This window comes from Bufo gargarizans, chromosome 7 (assembly GCF_014858855.1).
Source record: "Bufo gargarizans isolate SCDJY-AF-19 chromosome 7, ASM1485885v1, whole genome shotgun sequence".
Lineage (NCBI taxonomy): Eukaryota > Metazoa > Chordata > Amphibia > Anura > Bufonidae > Bufo > Bufo gargarizans.
The window spans coordinates 179,559,516-179,582,622 of NC_058086.1; the positions used below are offsets into that span (position 1 = coordinate 179,559,516).

At 42.1% G+C, this 23,107-nt stretch overlaps 1 protein-coding gene across 1 annotated transcript in view; it reads right to left on the reverse strand.

Moving 5' to 3' along the window:
- Positions 1–210: 210 nt before the first annotated feature.
- Positions 211–23,107, reverse strand: part of PLPPR5 (phospholipid phosphatase related 5) — a 222,545-nt gene continuing 199,648 nt past the window's right edge. Inside the window, exons 4-6 of the mRNA XM_044302463.1 lie at positions 8,893–9,069; positions 5,664–5,787; positions 211–266 (exon numbers count right to left, since the gene is read on the reverse strand). Of these exons, the coding sequence (XP_044158398.1) occupies positions 211–266; positions 5,664–5,787; positions 8,893–9,069 (357 nt within the window). The remainder of the gene's footprint in view (positions 267–5,663; positions 5,788–8,892; positions 9,070–23,107) is intronic.

The following is a 23,107-nucleotide window of genomic DNA, read 5'->3' on the forward strand; positions in this document are numbered from 1 at the left end:
ACAAACGTTCTCATGTGGATTTGAGACCTCAAAACAAGTACGTGCAAGTCAAGATTTAAAGGGGGTTTCTGGGAGTTTAGTAATCAGGATAGGTAATCAATACATCGTTTGTGGGGGTTCAACTCCTGGCACCCTCGCCAATCCGATGCTTAAACCGGAGCATGCGCAGTGCACTCTCCTTCGCTTTGGGGGCCCCGTTTTAGGCTAGGTCTACACGGCGACATTTTGTTTCACCAATGTCGCGCAACAATTTTCATATTGGCAGTCTATGCGACATGCGGCGACTGCGACTCGAGAGTCGCGAAAAAAACCATTCAAGATGGATTTTTCTGCGACTGTCGCGTCGCAGTGTGACACCATAGACTATCATTATTAAAATTGTCGCGCGACACATGATGCAGTGTAGTTGTGCCCTTACACATGTCGTTGTGTAGACCTAGCCTTAAAGATAGTTGCAGATCCCAGAGGTGGGACCCAGACCCATCTGACTTTGGTGGCCAGGTCCACATTTCAATAGATATGGATGTGAAGTTTAATTGGTATGAGATGGACCAAACCCTTTAATTTCAAGGGGGACTATGTAATCCTTCATTTCACCCATGGTGGCACTGCAGGCAAATTGAACACTTGTTGCCAGATTCAATACAGCTGATTGCTTGGGGTCTTCCCTTGGAGTCCATCTTGTGATCAGCCTATTCACATTTCTCCCTTATAGCAAAAAGATATTGTCCAGTTTAATACATATCTGAAGTATTATAAATAAAACAATTTATGTGTATGAATAGTTGTTGGTTGATGCACCAAATATTAATACAAATAAATCTGATACATGTTGTTTTGCAGTGAACATATGGTACAGACTTGGGCCAGGTCCACATTTCAATAGATGTGGATGTGAAGTTTAATTCACTATTTAAGTAATATTTTTATGATTTTCTACAGCAATTTTTGTGTTTGCTAAAATAATTTCCTGCTCTACAAAACATAAATGATATTAAAATAATAAAGAGTTCTACAAGTCTTGCTGTTAACATTCTGTCGACTGTGTTTAAATGAATTAATTAAATACCTTACAGTACCGATCATTTGTAGTACAGAAGTGCAGTACCCTAGACTTAGGGGTATCTGAAAAATTAGGTTTCTTATGTAATGCCTGTAATGCTAATGTAATGTACTGCACAATTAACGTGAGCCATGCATGGCCAGACACGGTGCTGGCTATTCCATTTCCATCATGTGCCCTATTTTGGACCCACATGGACATCAGAAGAATCATGAGTAGAATTGAGCGGACCCGTGGATGTTCGGGTTTCCCCGGATTTGGCCAAACTTCGGGTCAATGTTTGGGTTCGGGATACAAACTTGACCTGAACTCGAACCCGAACCCAATTGAAATCAATGGGGACCCGAACTTTGGTGCACTAAAATGGCTGTAAAATAGTCATAGTAAGGGCTTGAGGGCTGCAAAAGGAAGCAAAATGGGGGTAAGAGCAGGACAATTGCTCTGCAAACAAATGTGGATAGGGCAATGACTTAAAATAATATAGAATAGACAAAAATAAAAAAATAATAATCTTGAACAAGGAGGTGGAGTAGGAGGTTGAGGAGGCGGTGGACGTGACGGTGTAGGAGGAATCAGCGGTGGAGGAGGAGGAGGTAGCCAACACTGTTATTGTTGTTTTTTTTTTAATTTACCGTATTTTTCGCCCCATAAGATGCACTTTTTCTCCCCCAAAAGTGTGTGGGGGGGGGGGGAATGCCCCTGTGTCTTATGGGGGGAATGCTGCCATTTTAAATTGCAGTCTGCGATGCTGCAGCATCGCAGACTGCGATGTATCAGCTTGACAGGGGAGGGAGGAGGGGCCAGTGTCATGCAAATGCGGCGGGGTGGTGCGGTCACTGTTCTCCGGCCCCACCGCTCACTCACTTCCTTAAAGCCTAAACATTTTATAATAATAGCTTTCATTGTAGTTCCGATCCCCAGCCCCATCTGTACTACTTACTACTGTATTTTTCGCCCTATAAGATGCACCGGCCCATAAGACGCACCTAGGTTTTTGAGGAGGAAAATAAGAAAAAAAACATTTTTAATCAAAAGGTGTGCTTTTGGTGGATTTTGAACTAATGGTGGTCTGTGCATGACACTACTATGAGGGATCTGTGGATGGCACTGTTATGGGGGGGATCTGTGGGTGGCACTGTTATGGGGGATCTGTGAATGGCACTGTTATGGGGGGATCTGAGGGGGGCACTGTTATGGGGGGTGATCTGTGGATTGCACTGTTATGGGGGGGTGATCTGTGGATTGCACTGTTATGGGGGGTGATCTGTGGATGGCACTGTTATGGGGGGGTGATCTGTGGATGGCACTGTTATTGAGGGGGGATCTGTGGATGGCACTGTTATGGGGGGTGGATCTGTGGATGGCACTGCTATATATGTGTCACCCACAGATCCCCCACCCCATAACAGTGCCATCCACATATCCTCCACCCCATAACGGTGCCATCCATAGATCACCCCCATAACAGTGCCATCCACAGATCTCTCCCCCCCATAACAGTGCCATCCACAGATCTCTCCCCCCCATAACAGTGCCATCCACATATCCCCCACCCCATAATAGTGGCATCCACAGATGCCCTAATATACCGAGGGGCCGGTGTCATGCAAATGCGGCGGGGCCGGTGCGGTCACTGTACTCCGCCCCCACTGCTTTATTGCCTAAACATTTTATAATAATAGCTTTCATTGAAGTTCCGATCACCAGGCCCATCTGTACTACTTACTAAATGTCCTGTAGCAGGCAGAGCAGGGCGGGCGGCCAGCCGTAACTCACTGACGTCACGTGCCTGCTTGGCCTACTTTATGAATGAAGTAGGCGACGCAGGCACGTGACGTCAGTGAGTTCCGGCCGGCCGGCCGCCCTGCTCTGCCTGCTACAGGACATTTACGGTAAATTAAAAAAGTATACATATTAGGTATTGCCGCGTTTATAACGACCTGCTCTATATAAATATCACATGACTTAACCACTAATAATAAAATAAAAAACTGTGTCAAAAAGCCATTTTTTTGTCACCTTACATCACAAAAAGTATAATAGCAAGCGATCAAAAAGTCATACGCACCACGAAATCATACCAATAAAACCGTCATATCATCCCGCAAAAAATGAGACTCTACCTAAGGAAATCGCCCCAAAAATAAAAAAAAATATGTTTTTCAGAATATGGAAACACTAAAACATGATTTTTTTTGTTTAAAAAATGCTGTTATTGTGTAAAACTGAAATAAATAAAAAAAGTATACATATTAGGTATCGCCACTTCCGTAAGAACCTGCTGTATAAAAATATCACATTACCTAACCCCTCAGGTGAACACGGTAAAAAAAAAAAAGTGTACATCACAAAAAGTGTACAACAAAGAGATTCAAAAAGTCATATGCACCCTAAAATAGTACCAATCAAACAGTCATCTCATAGTGAAAAAAATAAGCCCCTACTGTACATATGACAGTCACCCAAAATTTTTCCAAAAACTATGGCTTTTAGAATATGGAGACACAAAAAAATTACTTTTTTCAAAAATGCTTTATTATGTAAAACTGAAACTAACAACTAAAAAAAGTAGTTATATTTGGTATTGTCTCATCTGTAACAACCTGCTCTATAAAAATACTATATGATCTAACCTGTCATATGAAGACTGTAAATAACAAAAAATCAAAACGGTGCCAAAACAGCTATTTTTTGCTACCTTGCCTCACATTAAGTGTAATATAAAGCAACCAAAAATCATATGTACCCTAAAATAGTACCAGCAAAACTGCCACCTTATCCCATAGTTTCCAATAAATATTGAGTTTTGTTTGGTTGTTAACGATTGCTTTGTTAGCGACATTTTTTTTTTATTCAAATGAAAAGTCTGATAAAAAAGTGAAATTCAGACATTTCTGCAAAATTTTCCATTAATTATTGTGGAACACCTAAAGAGTTAACAGAGTTTGTAAAATCAGTTTTGAATACCTTGAGGGGTGTCTTTCCAAAATGGGGTCATTTTTGGATAGTTTCTATTATGCAAGCCTCACAAAGTGACTTCAGACCTGAACTGGTCCGTAAAAAGTGGGTATTGGAAAAATTCAAGATTTGCTTCTAAACTTCTAAGCCTTCTAATGTCCCCAAAAAATAAAATGGCATTCACAAAATGATCGAAACATGAAGTAGACATATGGGGAATGTAAAGTGATAACTATTTTTGGAATTATTACTATCTATTATAAAAGTAGAGAAATTGAAATTTTAAAATGTGAAAAATTGGTTTTTTTTGGGTCAATTTGGTATTTATTTATTTTTTACTCAATTTTACCAGTCATGAAGTACAATATGTGACGATTCTTGGTTTCTACTGTAGATTAGCAGGATGAGAGGGCAGAGAAAGAGGAGTAGCACAAGTCTTCAGGATCAGACTACACTTAGGGTTAGTTTGTGGTCTATAACCATAGAGACACATAGGTCTGCTTAAAATTTGTACAAATAAAATATTGTTTATTTTTATTTTTTTACTGGAGCAATGAAGCAATTGCATAATTTTTATAGTTTTATGGTGTCTTAACTATGGGCAACATAAACAAGTGACAGATCCCCTTAACAAAATGCTGGGTCACTTTCTCTAATCCGTTTTGGTATAATCATGTATTAAAAAGGTTCATAATGATGAGTCACGAATATTTATGAGCTCAGATTTCCTTTAAAGTATAGATGTCGTTTCGGTTTAAAGTGTCTTCTTACTAAAGCTCTAGACGCAGTGATGGCTAACCTCTGGCATTCCAGCTGTGGTGATACTACGACCCCCCGCATGCTCCATTCATTTCTATAGAGTTCTGAGAACAGCCAAGCAAGTGCGCATCTTGAGAGTTGTAGTTTTACCACAGCTGAAGTGCCGGAGGTTAGCCATCACAGCTTCAGAGTCTGTCTTCAGTCTTCAGGTCTTCTGAGCACTGAAGATGCCTGTGTGTAACAAGTCACATAGGCAGTGAGATTTAGAGCACGTATACATGGTCAGGGTGGGGGTAACGACACAATGTAGGCTGGAAGCCTCTGTATGTTACTCAGGCATCTTCAGCACTCAGTAAAATGCTCAAGACAGACTCTTCTTAGCAATGATGTTGAAGCTTCCCTAAGAAGACATTTTTACACCCTGTTTTCTAGAACACAAAACATCTTTCCCTCATTAAGTATATTACAAAAATGTTTAATATCCCTGTCCCTACACGATATTAAAAATAAGCTGAAATTACCATTACACTCTAAATTTGGCAATAGAAAATCGGTAAATCCTTTTTTCCATGCTCACAAATCTTCTTGCTTTATCTCATATTTGATGGGCATCTTAGTTGCTATACTGTCGATGTACTGCCTGGCAAATGTCAATCCTATTTGAAAGTCAATCGGTGGATCCCTGGCCTACAGTCTGTCTGAAATTACTCTGCTATTCTGACTTTGTGCTGGCAGGAGAAAAGGAGTGAAGCAGCTTGCCAGCCGCAGCGATATGTCGTATACCCTTTCAACTAGTTTTTGTGTCAGATGCCTATTTTTATGTTACATGATCTAAAGTCACTTTCAAAGACAAAAGATAAAGTGAGACGTGAACATCAAAGACTTACCTTTTCCAAAGGACTTTCTACCCGGGGAATGCTGATCATTGGCATCTGTGCCAAATTATCAATGGGTGATTTTTCCTGTTCTGCCTGCCTTCCCTTAAAATTGTTAACCACACAGACGACCTGTTGTAAAACATACATTTTATGATATATAATATATTTTATACATATGCTTACATTTTAGACAGTGGTATTTATAGAAGCAAGGGGGTCCTATAACAAAAGTCAAAATGATCCTCACATTATGGTACAAGCTCTTTCACCAATTACAAAATTTTCTGGTGTTCATTTCCTCTCCCGACTCTTTCTATGTCTCTTGGGCCAATTCCCCAACAAAGCAGTTAAAGAATGGAGTCTAACATGGCTCTAGGAGCAAAAGGAATTGGACAACCCCGGGGTCACTCCCTGTCCTCAAGGGCCCCGTAGCAGCTGTATGGTCTGCTTTTATTTTACACACACTTACACACAAAACCGAAGAAAGACAAATAGAAAACCACAAATAAATGGTAGAACCATTTTTATTGAGAACTACAGTAAGTGCAGCTTTGCAGTAGGCAAAAAAACCTAGACAAAATCCATGCAAGTATGTAGAGATAACATAAAAGCTCCATGCTGATGCATCGGATGGGTTGAAGAACCCCAGCTCTGCAAGGAAACAATTACAGCTGTTGAGCCACCATGTTGTCTCAACTTTTTCACTTGGAAACTTGAACTTTTTTTGTCCGTGTATATACAGTACCTTAAAAAAGTATTCATACCCCTTGAACTTTTCCACATTTTGTCATGTTACACCCATAATTTAAATGTATTTTTTGGGGGATAAGTAGCAAAATAGCAAGTATGTGCAAAGTGAAAAGAAAATGGTTCTTACATGGTTTTCAACATTTTTAATAAATAAAAAGTGTGGCTTGCATTTGTATAGCCCCATGTATTCTGATACCCCAAAATAAAATACAGTGTGACCAATTGCCTCCGGAGGTCACCTACTGTATTTTTCGCTTTATAAGATGCACTGGACTATTAGATGCACCCCAGGTTTAGACAACATAAAATTAGAAAAAATATCCTCTTGGTCTTCTTTGAAGCGAATGTGATTTACTGGTGTTTTACTGAAGTGGAGGGGTCAAGGTCAGTACCTTTAGGGTGTAATATGTGTGGGGAAATAGTTTTGGTCAGCTCCTGTTACCCTGACTGTGTCATCCGCTGACCAATGTAACCAGCAATGGTGCATGTGGTCATCTCATTAAATGTACCAAGTTCTGTTGGCTGCTGTTTATAAGACACAGGCACTTTTTAGCAAGATTTTTTCTTACTAAAAATTGCATTTTATAAAGCGAAAAATACATTGATTAGTAAATGAAGTCCACCTGTATGTATTTTATTCTTAGTATAACTATAGGTGTTCTGTGAAGGCCTCAGAGGTTTATTAGAGAAGATTAGTGATCAAACAGCATCATGAAAACCAAGGAACACACCAGAAAGGTCAGGGATAAAGTTGTGGAGAAGTGTGAAGCAGGGTTAGGTTATAAAATAATGTTCCAAGCTCTAAACATCTCACAAAGCACTGTTCAATCCATCATCTGAAAGTGGAAGGAGTATGGCATAACTGCAAACCTACCAATACATGGCCGTTTACCTAAACTGACAACCCAGGGAAAGAGAGCGCTAATAAGAGAAGCAGCCATGGTCACATAGGCATGCGCACGGGGTGTGCCTGGGCACACCCTAATCAAGCCTGCTGGCTGGCGAATACTAATGAAGCGCTTCCACTATGTACTTACCGCTTCCTGGTCCTCTCCTGTCGGCTGTGCAGAGCTGCGCACAGCGTGAGGACGCTTTGTGATGTCACGCTGTGCGCGCCAGTTCAGAGCACAGCCAACAGCAGGAGAAAGAGGATCGCAGTGGCGAGGAGCGGCTGCGTCCAGGAGCAGAGAGGTAAGTGTTTTTTGTTTTTTTTTATAAACAATGAGGCTGCTGGGGGCATAATGGGGGCATAATGGGGGCTAATGAGAGGCATAATGGGGGCTAATGAGGCATAAGGGCTGATAATGGGGGCAAATGGCATAAATACAAACATACACATGGGCGCGCGCGGTGTGTGTTTGTGCTTTAGGGTGCACACCCTAATGCAATAGGCTGCGCACGCCTATGCATTGTCACTCTGGAGGAGCTGTAGAGATCCATAGCTCGGTTGGGATAATATGTCCACAGGATAACTATTTGTTGTGTACTCCACAAATCTGGCCTTTATGGAAGAGTAGCAAGAAGAAGGCCATTTTTGAAAGCAAGCCATAATAAGTCCCATTTGCAGTTTGCCACAAGCCATGTAGGGGACACAGCAAACATGTGGAAGAAGGAACTGTGGTCAAATGAGACTAAAGTTGAATTTTTTTTACGTAAATGCAAAACCCTATGTGTGGCGGAAAACTAACACTGCACATCACCCTGAACACACCATCCCCACCATAAAGCATGGTGGTGGCAGCATCATGCTGCTGTGGGGATGCTTTTCTTCAGCAGGGACAGGGAAGTTGGTCAGAGTTGATGGGAAGATGGATGAAGATAAATACTCCTGAAGGAACCTGTTGGAGGCTGCAACAGACTTGAGACTGGGGCAGGGCTTCACCTTCCAGCAGGACTACAATCCTAAACATACAGCCAGAGATACACTGGAATGGTTTAGATCAGGGATGCCCAACCTTCGGCCCTCCAGCTGTTGCAAAACTACAACTCCCAGCATGCCTGGATAGACTACAGCTATTAGGGCATGCTGGGAGTTGTAGTTTATGAACAGCTGGAGTGCCGCAGGTTGAGATCCCTGGTTTAGATCAAAGAATATTTATGTGTTTAAATGGCCTCGTCAAAGTCCTAAATCCCATTGAGGATCTGCGGCAAGACTTGAAAATTGCTGCTCACAGACGCTCTCTATTCAAACTGACTGAGTCTGAGCTAGAAGAATGGGCAAAAATGTCAGCCTTTAGATGTGCAAAGATGGTAGAAACATACCCCCTGAAGATTTGCAGCTGCAATTGCAGCGACTGTTGGTCCTACAAAGTTTTGACTGAATACAATTGCACGCCACTTTCCAGATTTTTGTTTCTAAAAAAGTTTGAAAACAATGCATCATTTTCTTTTCACTTCACATATACTTACTACTTTGTGTTGGTCTATCACAAAAAAATCTGCAGCTTTGTGAATAATTAACTAAATAGAAGTTTCTATACATACCAGAAACACAGCTATTGATATCCCAATAAGAAACCCGGCTATGACATCTGACCAATGATTGCGATATTCTGCCACTCTGTTTATTCCAGTTAGGAATGCCAGACACATCAAGCCCAGGCAAAGGACAGGTTTGGCAAGTCGTGTCCCTTTGGTTTTAATGGTGCTGGTAATGTACATCTGTAAAATAAAGATCATATGCATCAATTACATTAATACATATACGGTGGAGAAGTTCCCTATTAGTGACCTCTCACTGTGAGCGCCACTTTCACACGGCTGTATGAACGGGTCCACACCCGTTACGCTATTTTGCAGAAAGGGTGCTGATCCATTCATTTCAATAGGGCCGTGTGCTGTCCGCATCCATAGTTCCGTTCCGGGGCCCTGCAAAAAAAGATAGAACGTGTCCTATTCTTGTCCGCAATTGCGGACAAGAATAGGCATTTTTTATGATAGTGCCAGCCATGCGCGAATTTGCGGAACGCACACGGGCTGGCATCCGTGTTTTGCGGATCTGCAAAACACTACGGTCGTCTGAATGAGCCTCTTAGCCTGAGAAGAGAGATAATGCAAATAGTAACTCATGCTCTGGAATTTTCTGAACTCCAATGCATTGCAATACATTACATGGTCACCTTTTCATTTGAAGGGTACCATGTAATAATACATTTTCCCTGTAGCAAGGTATGGCTAACTGGAAAGTCCTCTGGTGACAACAACTAATTCCTGTGGATTCTACAATTTGCATTTAAAAGGGTTGACCCATGAGCAAAATTTATCATCTAAACGATAGGTAATAAATGGTCACTGGGGGTCTTACTGCTTGGACTCCCTTTGATCATGACAGCGGAGTTACCAAGTCCCCTGTTTCAAAGTAGTGGTGGTTAGACATGCACACTAGCAGTCTACTTTCTGTCCATGGGACTGACAGAGGTAGCCATGGCTACTGCGCCATTAAAGGGGTTTTCCAGGATTTTTATATTTACCTATCCTCAGGATAGGTCACTAATATCAGATTGGAGGGGGTCCAGCACCCCCGCCAATCAGCTGGTTGAAGAGAAGGCCAGGCTCTGTGCAAGCGCAGCCTTCCCTTTATTGTTTATCTGCTCCTCATTGGAATTGCATCAGTGAGAAGGTGTAATAACAAGCCGTCCCATTCACGTCAATGGGACTCCTCGTTCCTATACACTTGTATCCCCACCCCCTGGCACCTCTGTCAATTTGGAGAAACCCTTTAATATGGAAAACTTAGGACATTTATTTTGTGATCATGGGGTTACAATGGTTGGACTTGACCCAGTGCTCAAATATTTATTCCCTGTCCTTTCGATAGGTGATTAAAATCTTGCTTATGGGCAGCCCCTTTACCCATGTCACAGCACTATTGCAGCTTGTTTGCAGCTCAAAATAATTATCCTTTCAACATCTAGATTGGTGATCCACAACCTGAAGCTCTTCAGGTGTTGCAAAACTATGAAATCCAGCATGCCGTGACAACAACTACAAGCTTTCAGACCATACTTCAATTTATGGCTTTGCAATAGCTGATGAGCCACAGGTTGGAGACCATAGATCTAAAGGACAGTCATCAAACATGATACGTCATATAGTCAAGGATAACGACCACAGAAATGGCACTGATATAGTTCTGTTGGTCCAGGGAATTGACTAAATCTTGGCACAGTCATGACTGCAATAACCATCTCCTTCTTTCCACTCATACAGCTTGGCATGTTGCACAGCTTTTTATGGTTCTTTTTATGGTCTCAAATAAAACTCTTCACTTGCCGCTAATATGAATATATTATTGCTACTACTGATAGACATACACAGCATTTAGGATTCACTATTATATTCTATATATACTTTGTGCTGTGATTTATAGTTAGTAGTTTTATTAATTTGACATTTGCAAGAAACTGTATATGTAGAAGATAACTTGTAAGCAATTGTCCTAGGTCAAACACTGTAATAGAGTGTTCAGGGATGATGGCAAGGACCACATGTTACACATTATAAGTTAAAGACTATGGTTTTAAGTTGAAATAGGGCTCTGCGCACAAAACATTCCAGAATTATTTACAAACTGACCCCAACATGGTGCAAAATCGTATTTGTAGTTATAGGAGACATTTGATGGATGTGATTGCTGCTAAAGAGGGATCTGCAGGTTAACAAATTCAGTTCACTTTCTTTTTGTCTCTGTAATGTGAATGTTTACTTAAAGGGGTTGTCCGGGTACAGTTCTGAACCCGGATATAACCCTTCTTCACCCATTCAGCCCCATGAGTGGAGCATCAGAGCATTTGGCAAGGGCTTTTTCTTCAGATCCAGTGATTTACCGGGCTTCTGATGGGCATGCTAGCCGGTGATGTCACAGGCACTAATGGGTGGTCTTTAGCTCTGCCCTAGCCTGTATACCAGCCTAAGGCAGCTATAAAGACCACCCCTTAGTGCCAGTGACATCCCCAGGAGCACTGCTAGGCAGAAACCTACGCCTAGCAGTGTGTCAATGTAAACAAAACAGCCCTTGCCCTGCTCAATGCAGCGCCGGGCAAGGGGGAGCATCGGAGCATGAAATGCTCTGATGCTTCACTCATAGGGCCTGAATGGATGAAGAAGGGGATATGTCCGGGTTCAGCTCTGAACCCGGACAACCCCTTTAATGTGCTCAGTAAAAGACACGGACAGTACAACCATTTGTGTGTTAATAGTAGATTGTGTTTGTATATAATTGTGATCTAGATAACGCAGACCACGTTTTACTAGAAATCAATGCAGAACTTCAGGTAACTCAGGTAAAGGGTTCAAATACTTTTTCTTGCAACTCTATGTTCATCTTGGCAGTCAGTTTTTTATTAGTGACGATCGAGCACCAAAGTATTTGGGTGTTCGGCCCGAACACATTGCTATATTTGTGTGCTCGGCCAAGCACCCGTGTATAATGGAAGTAATTGGGAGATAACCAGGCACATGCTCAAATTAGTTTTTACATGACAAAACTGTATAGAAAGGTTATTGAATATTGTTAGGACAATCAAAAAACTTTTGTCTCCCTAATGATATTGATCTAGGTGTGCAGGTCCGCCTAAGCCATCCAACAGATGCAAAATAACTTTGAGGTTTACTGGTTCTCAGTCAGATGAGAGCTGGTTTGGAATATCTCATAGTGCATAAGGCTGTTATTGTAAGGTATGCTGGCTGTTATCTGTCTCATGGATGGATAGATGGATGGCTTATACATACCTGGCTTTTGGCATATAGCCTTTGTGTGGTTGTCTATTGTATGTCATACATAATAGGAGTCTAAGATGCATCCAGCTATCCTCTTAATGCTGTTGCCAAGCCATTTTGATGGGGTTTCCATTAATTTCTAACCTTTTTTTATGAGCCAGACACTTTCTTCTCTTCCAAGCAGGGGGTGCCTGGGGTTCTCCCAATGACTTCCATTTTATTAAATTGTATTCGAGCACTCGGATCTGCCGAGCCTAGCGATGCTCGAGCCGAACAGTAGTTTGGCCGAGCATGCTCACTCCTCACTATTTTTTAGTTATCGCTCCAATGTATCTGCAATGAAAAATAAAGCAACTTCCAACAGTTTCTTTCTAGCCTACCAAAAGTGCAGTATATTAACACCGAGTAGAAGAATAATGAGAGGAAGTGTGACTGCAGGATGAGATTACAAAGAGTTATTTGTAGAACTGTAGACAGAAAATCGTAGGAGATTGTTAATTATGACTATTTGCAAAGTTGCTTCATTTTTCATTTGTCATGCATGGGGACAATAATACCATGTAGCAAGATAGAATATGTTTCTTTTCTATCTACTAAGGGCTCATGCACACAAACTTATTTTTTGTCGGTGTCCATTACTTTTTTCTTTGCGGCCCATATGCGGAACCATTCATTTTTATGGGGCCGCAAAAACAACCAGGAAATGACTCTGTGTACTTTCCATATCCATATGTCCGCAAGTCCGTTCCTCAAAAAAATAGAACATGTCCTATTCTTGTCCATTTTGTGGACAAGGACAGGCATTGTTACAATAGATCTGCAAAAAATACGGATGCAATATGGATGTCACATGGATGTTATCCATTTTTTTTTTGCGGATTCGTGTTTTGCGGACCGAAAAATACATACGGTTGTGTGCATGAGCCCTAACTGTTGTATATGGCCAAATGATTATTCATAATATATATTGTTCTGAAGGAACACATGCGGGACAAATTCTAATTTCTAATGGCACCATTTAATATTTTATATAATGTAGTGGGAAGCTGTAAAAAAAAAAATCCAATTGGGGAAAAATTGGAAAAAAATTCAATTCTGCCATAGTTTTATGGGTTTCGTTTTTACAACATCCTCTGTGCGGTAACACTGACCAGTAACCTTCATTCTATGTGTCAGTACAATTGCAGAGATATTGCATTTATATCGGGGTTTTTTTCAATAAAAAAAAAAGTTGGAAAAAAATATTTTTTTCTTTGTATTGCTATATTATGACCCCCATAACTTTTTTATTTTTATGTCTACGTAGGTAAGTGAGGGCTTATTTTTGCATGGCGATCTGTAGTTTTCCTAATACCATTTTGGAGTGTGTATAACTTTTTGATCACTTATTTTTCATTTTTTGGGGGGCAGACAAGGATGTTTTTTTATTTCATTACGGCATTCAGAACAGGTGTTTTGGGATGCTGCAGCATCTTGGTGCAAAAGATCTTTATTTTTTTATTGTTTATATACTTTTTTTTTATTATGGGGAAAGGGGGTGATTTTTATTTTATTTCTTACACATATTTTACGGCCCCCAACAAGCAATTGTTTGTCCCATAGACTGTAATGAATTGCCATTGCTGCCTATGAGAGTTGCACTATGTTCCTATAGAGCCCCGCCACCTGCAGGTCTCCATAGGAATTTCCGCTGTGATAGCCTTGGATCCTTCAGAGGGACTGAAACTATCACAAGAAATTAATGGCTCCCCTGATCACCGTGCAGAGCAGCAGTTCGGGTCCCAGGGGTGCAATGCTCCCGGGGGAAAGCTGCCTCAGATGCTGTGGTCACAATTGACTATGGTTAAATGTAAAGCCAATCACAGACATAAGCCCCGGGTCTCTGCTATGGGAAATAGCAGAAACCCGGTGGCTATTGCACCTACTTTGCTCTGGAGCAGGTTTCATCTTTAAAGACCTGACCAGTGCTGTACCTGTATGGCACTGGTTGGAAAGGAGAATTTTATATTGATGATCTATCTTCAGGACGGCAGGGGTCTGACACCCCAAACCCTGTTAATCAGCTGTTTCAGACTTTCAGCTTCGGTGCCAGAAGTAGACAGCTAGATCCATTGTGTAGTGGACGGAGCTATTTCCATTGAAGTGAATGGGAGCAGTAAGAATGGCTATCCACTACACAATGGATGTAGCTGTCTACTTCCGACAACAAAACTAGTCTAAAACAGCTGATTGATGGGGGTGTGGGATGTCAGGTCCTTGCCGATCAGATATTGAAGGCTACTTCTGAGGATAGGCTATTAATATTAAATCCTGAAATACTGCTTTGTACCTATACCCAGCCAATGGGTCAAGATTTATGATTCACTATAGGATGACCACAACCACAATTTGTCATAGATGAAGCTACAGTATTTTTAATCTTCCGGAATCATTGCCTGGAATTGATTCAGTTAATGGACATTGTTAAAAGGCAGCCATTGAATTGTGAAGTAATGTGAAAGAAAGAAATTGTATTGTACGGGGCTATTCCTTTAGAATTACACTTTTTTGTGTTGTTTTTTTTGTTGTAGGGTAAGCACATTGGTCTGGTTGAATTTATCATTACGAACGTTTTCACACACTGTATTGAAATACACAAAGACAGGGATAGAAGTGGGTTGTTGACAATGCTGACACTGACCTTGGGCAAAGTTGCGCAAAATTGCTATGTGCTGCATATTAACCGTGAGCATTTTCAATTTGGCAAAACTGCGGAGCCTTTTTAAAGCAGAAAACTGTCTTGAGAATCTGGACACAAATCAAGTCATGACAATAGCTTGTCATAAAAAGTAATGCGCTCAGCCTTATGAAATTGACACTGCTTTTCTATTTTTATTGCCTGTGTTACTAGGGTAAAATGGCTTGTGAAATAATTCTCTATCTGATACACTTAAAATGAATAATAGATAAAATATTTTCATACATATAATAATTCAGGTATGTATTCAGGAGCTTATTTTCTTTTGTTCAGTATCAAGCGCATGAAGTTGAATGAGCATTATTTAATTTTATAGCACCAACATATTCCACAGTTATATAGTCTAAAGAGATCATCACTCACAACATTGACCAATGGGACTCACAATCTAAATTCCAAACTAAACCTATCAGTATGTTTTTGAGTGTTTGAGCAAAACAGTTTTCCCAGAGGAAACCCTCACATTCCAAGATCTCCACCATAAATACCAAATCCCTAACAAAGATTTTTACAAATACCTTCAGATTAGGCATTTCATAAACTAAAAAATGATCCTCAAGGTGAAGTCCAATCAAAATATCTTTCATTTATGGTCTAGACCCCCTTCAACAGGTTCTACCTTGCGTCACATTTACTTACTCATAGGCGACAAAGACTTTTACCAAGTCAACCATATTTCTCTCATGGGAACAGGAACTACAAACCACATACACTGACTTAGAGTGGTCAACTGCTCTTCGGTTCATCTCTTCCAACCTGAAATGTACCTTGCATGTATGAATCATTTGTGAAAACCATTTTAAAGGTGGTATTACACACCGTATAGATTGTGTTATATGTTCCCAGGCGTCTCACATCTCTGTTGGCAGAACTGCGGATGTAGAGGCACTCTACTTCATGTACTTTGGAACTGCCCTAAGCTAAATCCCTTGTGGCACCAAATTTTTGCCGTAGCTTCTGACATAACAGGTATTGGCATGCAGCCTTCTCCAGCTCTAGCCCTTCTCCTTTCAACGATAGATAGCATCCCCTCGAGATGCTTGCTAGTAGTGGTCCATCTGTCCATAGCAACCAAACTGGCAATAACGAGAAACTGGAAAAGCTGCCAAATTCCTTCTGAGAAGGAGATCCTCCAGAAAGTGTATACTACCTTCCTTTATGAGAATGCTAAGGCCCATGTGACCTCTACTGTTCCAAAAGATGTGGGATGCCTGGACTTCCTCAAAATATGCCTTAGTCGCATAAGTCTTGCTCCTTGCAACTGTGGATTTGCATGTTTTTTTTTGTATGTTTATTATACTGGAACCTTTCCTTGTTGTACTGTCTCTGTTTAATTATTTTCTTTGCTTTTTGATTATGTAATGTTATCCACATTTTTGAAAACTCAATAAAAATATACAGGTTTTAAAAAAGACTGTTCCAGTAGGTCAACCTCTTAAGGGGTTCTTAGGACATGAGAATACAGGTGAGTGAATCAATTCGAAACAAATCAAATTCAACCAGAATTTTCTAAAAATTGGGTCAAATATGAATCAGAATTTTGGGTGATTTGGGCACATTTTCTAAAATGACATAAGCAATTTTTTTTTTAGATCAGAAGGCAGGAGATATGAAGGAGGATCACATGACCCCAGGCAGTATGTGTAAATGCACACACCGGCAGACATTTGAAACCAAAAGTGAAACATTTTTCTAACCATTAAAAAAAAACTGAAAATTCCTTCATTGTAGTTTTTGTAAAGCGTCTATTTATTACTACCACAGCCATGCATTTGGAATGAGTTTAAAGACCTTGAAATGAGTTGCATACAGTCCTTGCAGACCCCACAACTTTTTAGTGCTTTTGTTGCACTTTCAGTTGAGTCTCTCGACCGATTCAGCTGAATCTAATCCGAATCAGATTTCAAGAAATTCGCTCAGCACTACATATAGACATCACAGGCAAGGGTATTTCTAGTAGCCAAAGGGAAGAATCACTATGAAATAGTATATGTTGCTTGTAGCTACAGAATGTAAGACAATTTATTACATGATCACATCATGTTTGAATTGAGGCCATGTAAGTACCACAATTCTCTGGTGGTGGCTGCAGCAGGAACATATGTTCAGCTGCTTAAGGGCACTTTTACACGAGCGGATGCCGTGCGGGAAATCTGCTGCCTGAAAGAAAGCCAAGACCCGTTCCGGACAGCAGAGACACGGAGCATTAACATGATTAATAATGCTCCATACTCTTTTTACTACAAAATCACAGTGAGATAAAGTTGTCACTGTGATTTTGTAGTAAAAAGGTCACAGAGATGCAAAGAGCATTATCAGTCATGTTACTGCTCCGTGTCTCTGCTGTCTGGAACCGGGCTTGGCTCTCGTTCACGCAGTGGATTCCACTCACGGGATCCGCTCGTGTAAAAGAGCCCTAAGGCCTCGTTCACACTTCAGTGTTTGGTCAGTGATTTCCATCAGTGATTTGTGAGCCAAAACCAGGTGCAGCTCTAAACATAGAACAGGAGCAGATCTTTCCCTTCTACCTAATGTCTATGGAGGCTCAACTTCTGGTTTTGGCTCACAAATCACTGATGGAAATCACTGACCAAACACTGAAGTGTGAACTAGGCCTAAACCTTTTCTTGGTAATCAGAACTGATCACTGGGATTTTCACCTGCCTGCATTGTGGTGATCAGTTGGTGACAAGGATTTATTTTTTTAACAAATAAATTGTTTCATTTAAACACTATTTTACATATGAATCTAACTACAGTACGTGAAGAGTTGCATTTAAAAGTGTACACACTGTAAATTATATCGGAAGTAGATGGTGACATAACAGAACCTCACTAAAGATAGTATTGCTCCTCGGCCACCAACAGTATGTGGAATAAATAATTCTTGCTTTCTAGGAGTATCCTACTGATTCTATAGAAGTCAATCACTACAGCCGACAATGGGCAATTATCAACATTAATCTGCACTCGACAAGTGCCAGGAAAAATAATAATTCAGACATGGAAATTTCAAGAACAGTTGTTTCCATCTAACAAAAATATTATTCAAAATAGGAAAATGAATTATTCATGTGTAAAATCTTTTTGTTTATGATAAATACACAGTCTGTTAATCGCCTTGTTTTCCAGAGACAAATGCATCTCATGGACCTTTATATAAGGTTAAAAACAAATACTCAATGTCTCAATGTCAAGCCAGAGAACGCAAGATCACCCATAATAATGTGCAGATTAGCCTTCCTCTTGTGATGCCACAGCTACGCAGAGCCCCATAAAACCCTGATCCTGTGCGGTTGCTGCCATTTTCCTGAGAGCTGAGCATATGAAGAGATGTGAAAAATTACTCATGCACTAGGGAAAGTGTTGCTGCAAAGAGCAATCTGTTAATAAAGAGTGCAGGGAGAGTGTAGGAGACTGCTGAACTACAGAGTCTGCTACAATTTATCTTGCTATACATAACTGTGCAGAGCACCATAGCTAATCCATTGTATTATTAGCAGTAGAGTTACTGTGCCATCAGTATTACAGGCAGGTCTAATGTAACGCCGTGTACATAAGAGTGCAGTGCACCATTAATCATAGTTACCGTATTTTTTGCCCTATAAGACACACCGACCCATAAGACGCAACTAGGTTTTTGAGGAGGAAAAAAATAAAAATAAAATTTGAACCAAAAAGTGTGCTTTTGGCGGGTTTTGAACTAATGGTGGTCTGTGGATGACACTATTATGGGGGATCTGTGGACGACGCACTGTTATGGGGGATCTGTGGATGACACTGTTATGGGGATCTGTGGATGGCACTGTTATGGGGATCTGTGGATGGCACTGTTATGGGGGATCTGTGGATGGCACTGTTATGGGGGATCTGTGGATGACACTGTTATGGGGGCATCTGTTGTGCTTTTGGTGGGTTTTGAACTAATGGTCGTCTGTGGATGACACTATTATGGGGCATCTGTGGATGACGCACTGTTATGGGGGTCTGTGGCTGACACTGTTATGGGGGATTTGTGGATGACACTGTTATGGGGGATCTGTGGATGGCACTGTTATGGGGGGATCTGTGGATGGCACTGTTATGGGGGAATCTGTGGATGACACTGTTATGGGGGCATCTGTGGATGACGCACTGTTATGGGGGCATCTGTGGATGGCACTGTTATGGGGCATCTGTGGATGGCACTGTTATGGGGGCATCTGTGATGGCATGACACTGCTATGGGGGGATCTGTGGATGACACATATATAGCATCTTATGCTATGTGTCATCCACAGATCCCCCATAACAGTGTCCCGGTGTAGTGAATAACCCCCAATACAGGGGGTGGGGGTCGGCATCTGGTTTTGTAATGGCAGCGGAGCCCGGTGCAGTCACTGTATTCTATTACACCATGCCCCGCTCACAGTAGTAATCATATCTAACCTGTAGACAATGTTAAACTATAGAAATCATGTTCAATCCAGCCGGTAGTACTTACTAGAATCTTCCGTTGCAGACGGCTGCGTTTACATCACGCACCTGCGTCGCCTACTTCATCCATAAAGTGGGAGGAGCAGGCATGTGACGTAGTGAGTTACACTGCCGCCCGCCGGGCCTCCTGCCTGCTACGGAAGATTGTAGTAAGTATGATTTATATAGTTTAACATTGCCTACAGGTTAGATATGATTACTACAGTGAGCGGGGCCCGGTGTAATAGAATACAGTAACTGCATCGGGCGCCACTGCCATTACAAAATCAGATGCTGGCCCCCAGCCCCTCCTACCGCCCCACTGATACACGCGCTGGCCGCGCTGTGCAGCATCGCAGCAGCGGTGTATCAGTGTAAATTACAGCATTCGCCCCATAAGACGCACTGCCATTTTGGGAGGGAAGTGAGTCTTATAGGGCAAAGAATATGGTAATCTGTTTTGTTAGTTGTAGAGTTACTATGTGTCAGTATTACAGCCAACTGTTACTTTTAGTCAGATTGGCCTGGGTATACCTGATTTATAGCAATTTGTGACAAATTAATTTGTAGCGAATTGAATTTATTGTTGAACTTCGAATAAGCTGCTGAATCTAATTTTACAAAACTTCACTCATCCCTAAGCATTCCATGCCAGAGTGGTAGCCTGAATCACAGCATGGGGCAATGCCACCCAGTATTAAGGTAACCCTGTCTCAATATATACTTTGCTTCAGAACCCAAAATAAATGTTGTACCACCTTGGTTGTGTGATCATTGACCAAGCACCACTAGCAAATAATGCTTTGTCAAGCTTAGCATAATCACATTAGGTTTTACAGGTATCCCACTTTGTGTTACTTGGCGTGCATATGACCAAAACAATTTTTAGAATTGCTTACACCGATCCGGAAAAATTCGATTTGCACCAAATCCAAATTTCCTCACGCTTCGTGGTAACAAATCACATTTTTTCCTAAAATGGCAGCTGCACATGGACATGGAGCAAAGAACTCTGGGAACAAGGGATCACCCACAACGCCATGCATGCAGCCAATCAGCAGCCTGCCCTGTGATGTCACAGCCCTATAAATAGCCTCAGCCATCTTGGATTCAGCCATTTTCCAGTGCACTTAGTGCAGAGAGAGATGTCAGCAGGCTCTAGGGACAGTGGTAGAAAAGACTTTAAAACTTACACCTATTACACCTTTCTGCACTGACTGGGGATCCAAATTGCCATTATACAGCTCTGTAATTCCAGAAAAACGTTCCTATTATTGGGGTGCAAGTGCTGTTTGATACAGCCATTAACAGGGTTTATTACAAGGAAATGTTCTACATCTTATTTGCCCTTGTGCAGAGCAGTTATATGTTATAAAGCATTTTTGGGCTTGTATTAGTGGGAAAAAAGGGCTTACTAGTCGTTGTCTGGTGAAGTGAGAAAATTACAGCCCTTTTTGGTGTGTATTAGTGGCAAAAAATATATATTATTGCTGTTCAGCAATGCAGTTACTGTATATGTTCTAAAGCCCTTTTTGGCGTGTATTAGTGGCACAAAAATTTATATTTGTCGTTCAGCGGTGCAGTAATATGTTCTAAATCCTTTTGTGGAGTGTATAAGTGGAAAAAAGTAAGGGCCTATTTGCCGTTCAGCGATGCAGTTATATTTTCTAAAGCCTTCTTTGGCATGTTATTAGTGGGGGAAAAAAACGGCTCATTTGCCGTTGTGTGGTGAAGTGAGAAAATTACAGACTTTTTTTGGGGTGTTTTAATTTCCTTTTCATTTATTTATTTATTTGATCTAACAGTTTGTCAGACAGAGAAGTGCCAGGCCCTGCATAGGGGAGTCTCAGAGGCCTAAATGTTTCTGGCACAGGCACAGGTCGCAGCAGAGTAAGGGGGCGTGGCAGCAGGAGTTGCAGCGAGAGGCCTGAGCTCCCGGTGTCATCTAGTGGTCGTGTCTTGATCAGCAACCCAGCGGTTATTGAATGGTTGACTCAGTCATCCACTTCGTCCCAAGTGAAATCAGACACCCCCAGCCAAGAGTCAGTGGGTTCGTCAGACACAACCCTTAGTTGGCATGGCCCGGGAGCAGGCCCTGTGCCCTCACCTGTCCTCAACCTGCCTCTGTCCTTTTCTGTTCCCTCTGTATCATATGCTGTGGGCTCAGCTCCACTATACAGTGAGGACGAGCTACTAGAGGACAGTCAGCAGCTACTGGCCAGCCAAGATGTGGAGGAGACTTCTGCTGCTTCCTCCTGTAGGCGGGCAAGTAGTCATGAGGAAAGTTGCGTGGGAGCTGGTGGTGCAAGCAGTCAGGCTCCTGACCCAGAGACCGCTGAGCAGGACATCAGTGACATGCATACAGTACTCGATGATGATAATGTAGCTGATCCCACTTGGGAGCCAGGTGAATTAGGGGCTTCATCATCAGCGGTAGAAGAGGATGGCAGCTTGCCTGTGAGGCAGCGGTGGAGCCAGCATGTCGCTAGCGTGGCCAGAAGTCAGCAGGGTGGCAGCAGTGGGAGGTTTGGAGCCAAATGTTCCCGGGGTAGACCACCCGCTTCGAAGGAGCCTAACTGCCTGGAAAGTAGTGGTGCAGGGGTTAACAGAAGCAGCGGCGGTAGCAGTCAGTCAGTGCCGAGTGTTTGGGGTAAAATCACCTACTCGGAGGTGTGGCAGTTTTTTGTTAAGCCTCCGGGGGAGGTGAACATGGCCATTTGTAGAATCTGTAGGCAGAATGTGAAGCATGGCCAGGGTGCCAATGTTGGAACCACGGCCCTGCGTCAACTTACGCAGCATTACCATAAAGTGTCCTGGGAGAACTATGGCTCCGATGTGGTGGTCCAGCCTGCCACAGAAACCGCTGCATCACCCAGTGGCATGCACCCGATTTCAGGAAGTCAAGGCTCCACCACCTCAGCCGAAGGGAGCTGTCTGTCCTTCCCATCATCTGCTGGTCCGGATGCTCCTACTCCTCCTCCTACTCCTCATCTGTCATTCCACAAGCAATTAATCACTAAAGCGATTGCCAAGAGACAACAGTATGCGTGCACTCATCCAACAGCGCAGAAGCTGAATGTGCTCCTGACCAAGTTGCTGGTGCTGCAGTCCCTCCCTTTCCAAGTGGTGGACTCTGGACCTTTCATAGAACTAATGGCTTGTGCCGAGCCGAGGTGGAGAGTCCCAAGCCTTCATTTCATTGCCAAAAAGGCAGTACTAGCCCTGCACAAGTATGTAGAACAGAAGGTGGGCCAGTACTTGAGCCTGTCGGTGTCTGCCAAAGTGCACGGCGGTGTCGACGTGTGGAGCTGTTACTACGGTCAGGGACAATACATGTTCTTTAAAGCCCACTGGATGAATGTTATTCCTGCACAGCCACACCAGCGACTTAACCAGGTGACGAAGTTTCCGCCTCCACATTTTCACGCCATTGGTACTGCGACAATGTTCGCCTCGGCCTCCTCATCCTCCACCATGTCCTAAGCCTCCACTGCAGGGACAATTCACAGTGCCCTTCCAGCATACCACATGTGCAGGGCATAGCGGTGTCACACTGTTCTGTACCTCGTTTTCTTGGGCGAACGGAGTCACACATGGGAGAAACTGCTCCGTGTCCTTCATCAAGAAATCGAATCCTGGCTTTCTCGGCGACAACTCAAAATCGGAACCATGGTGACCGACAACGGAAAGAACATGGTGTTGATCATGAATATGCAAATTTTTATCGCGAATATCGGCATTTTTAGATTTTTTTTAATCAGTACACATGATCCCTCCCTGCTTCTAGCT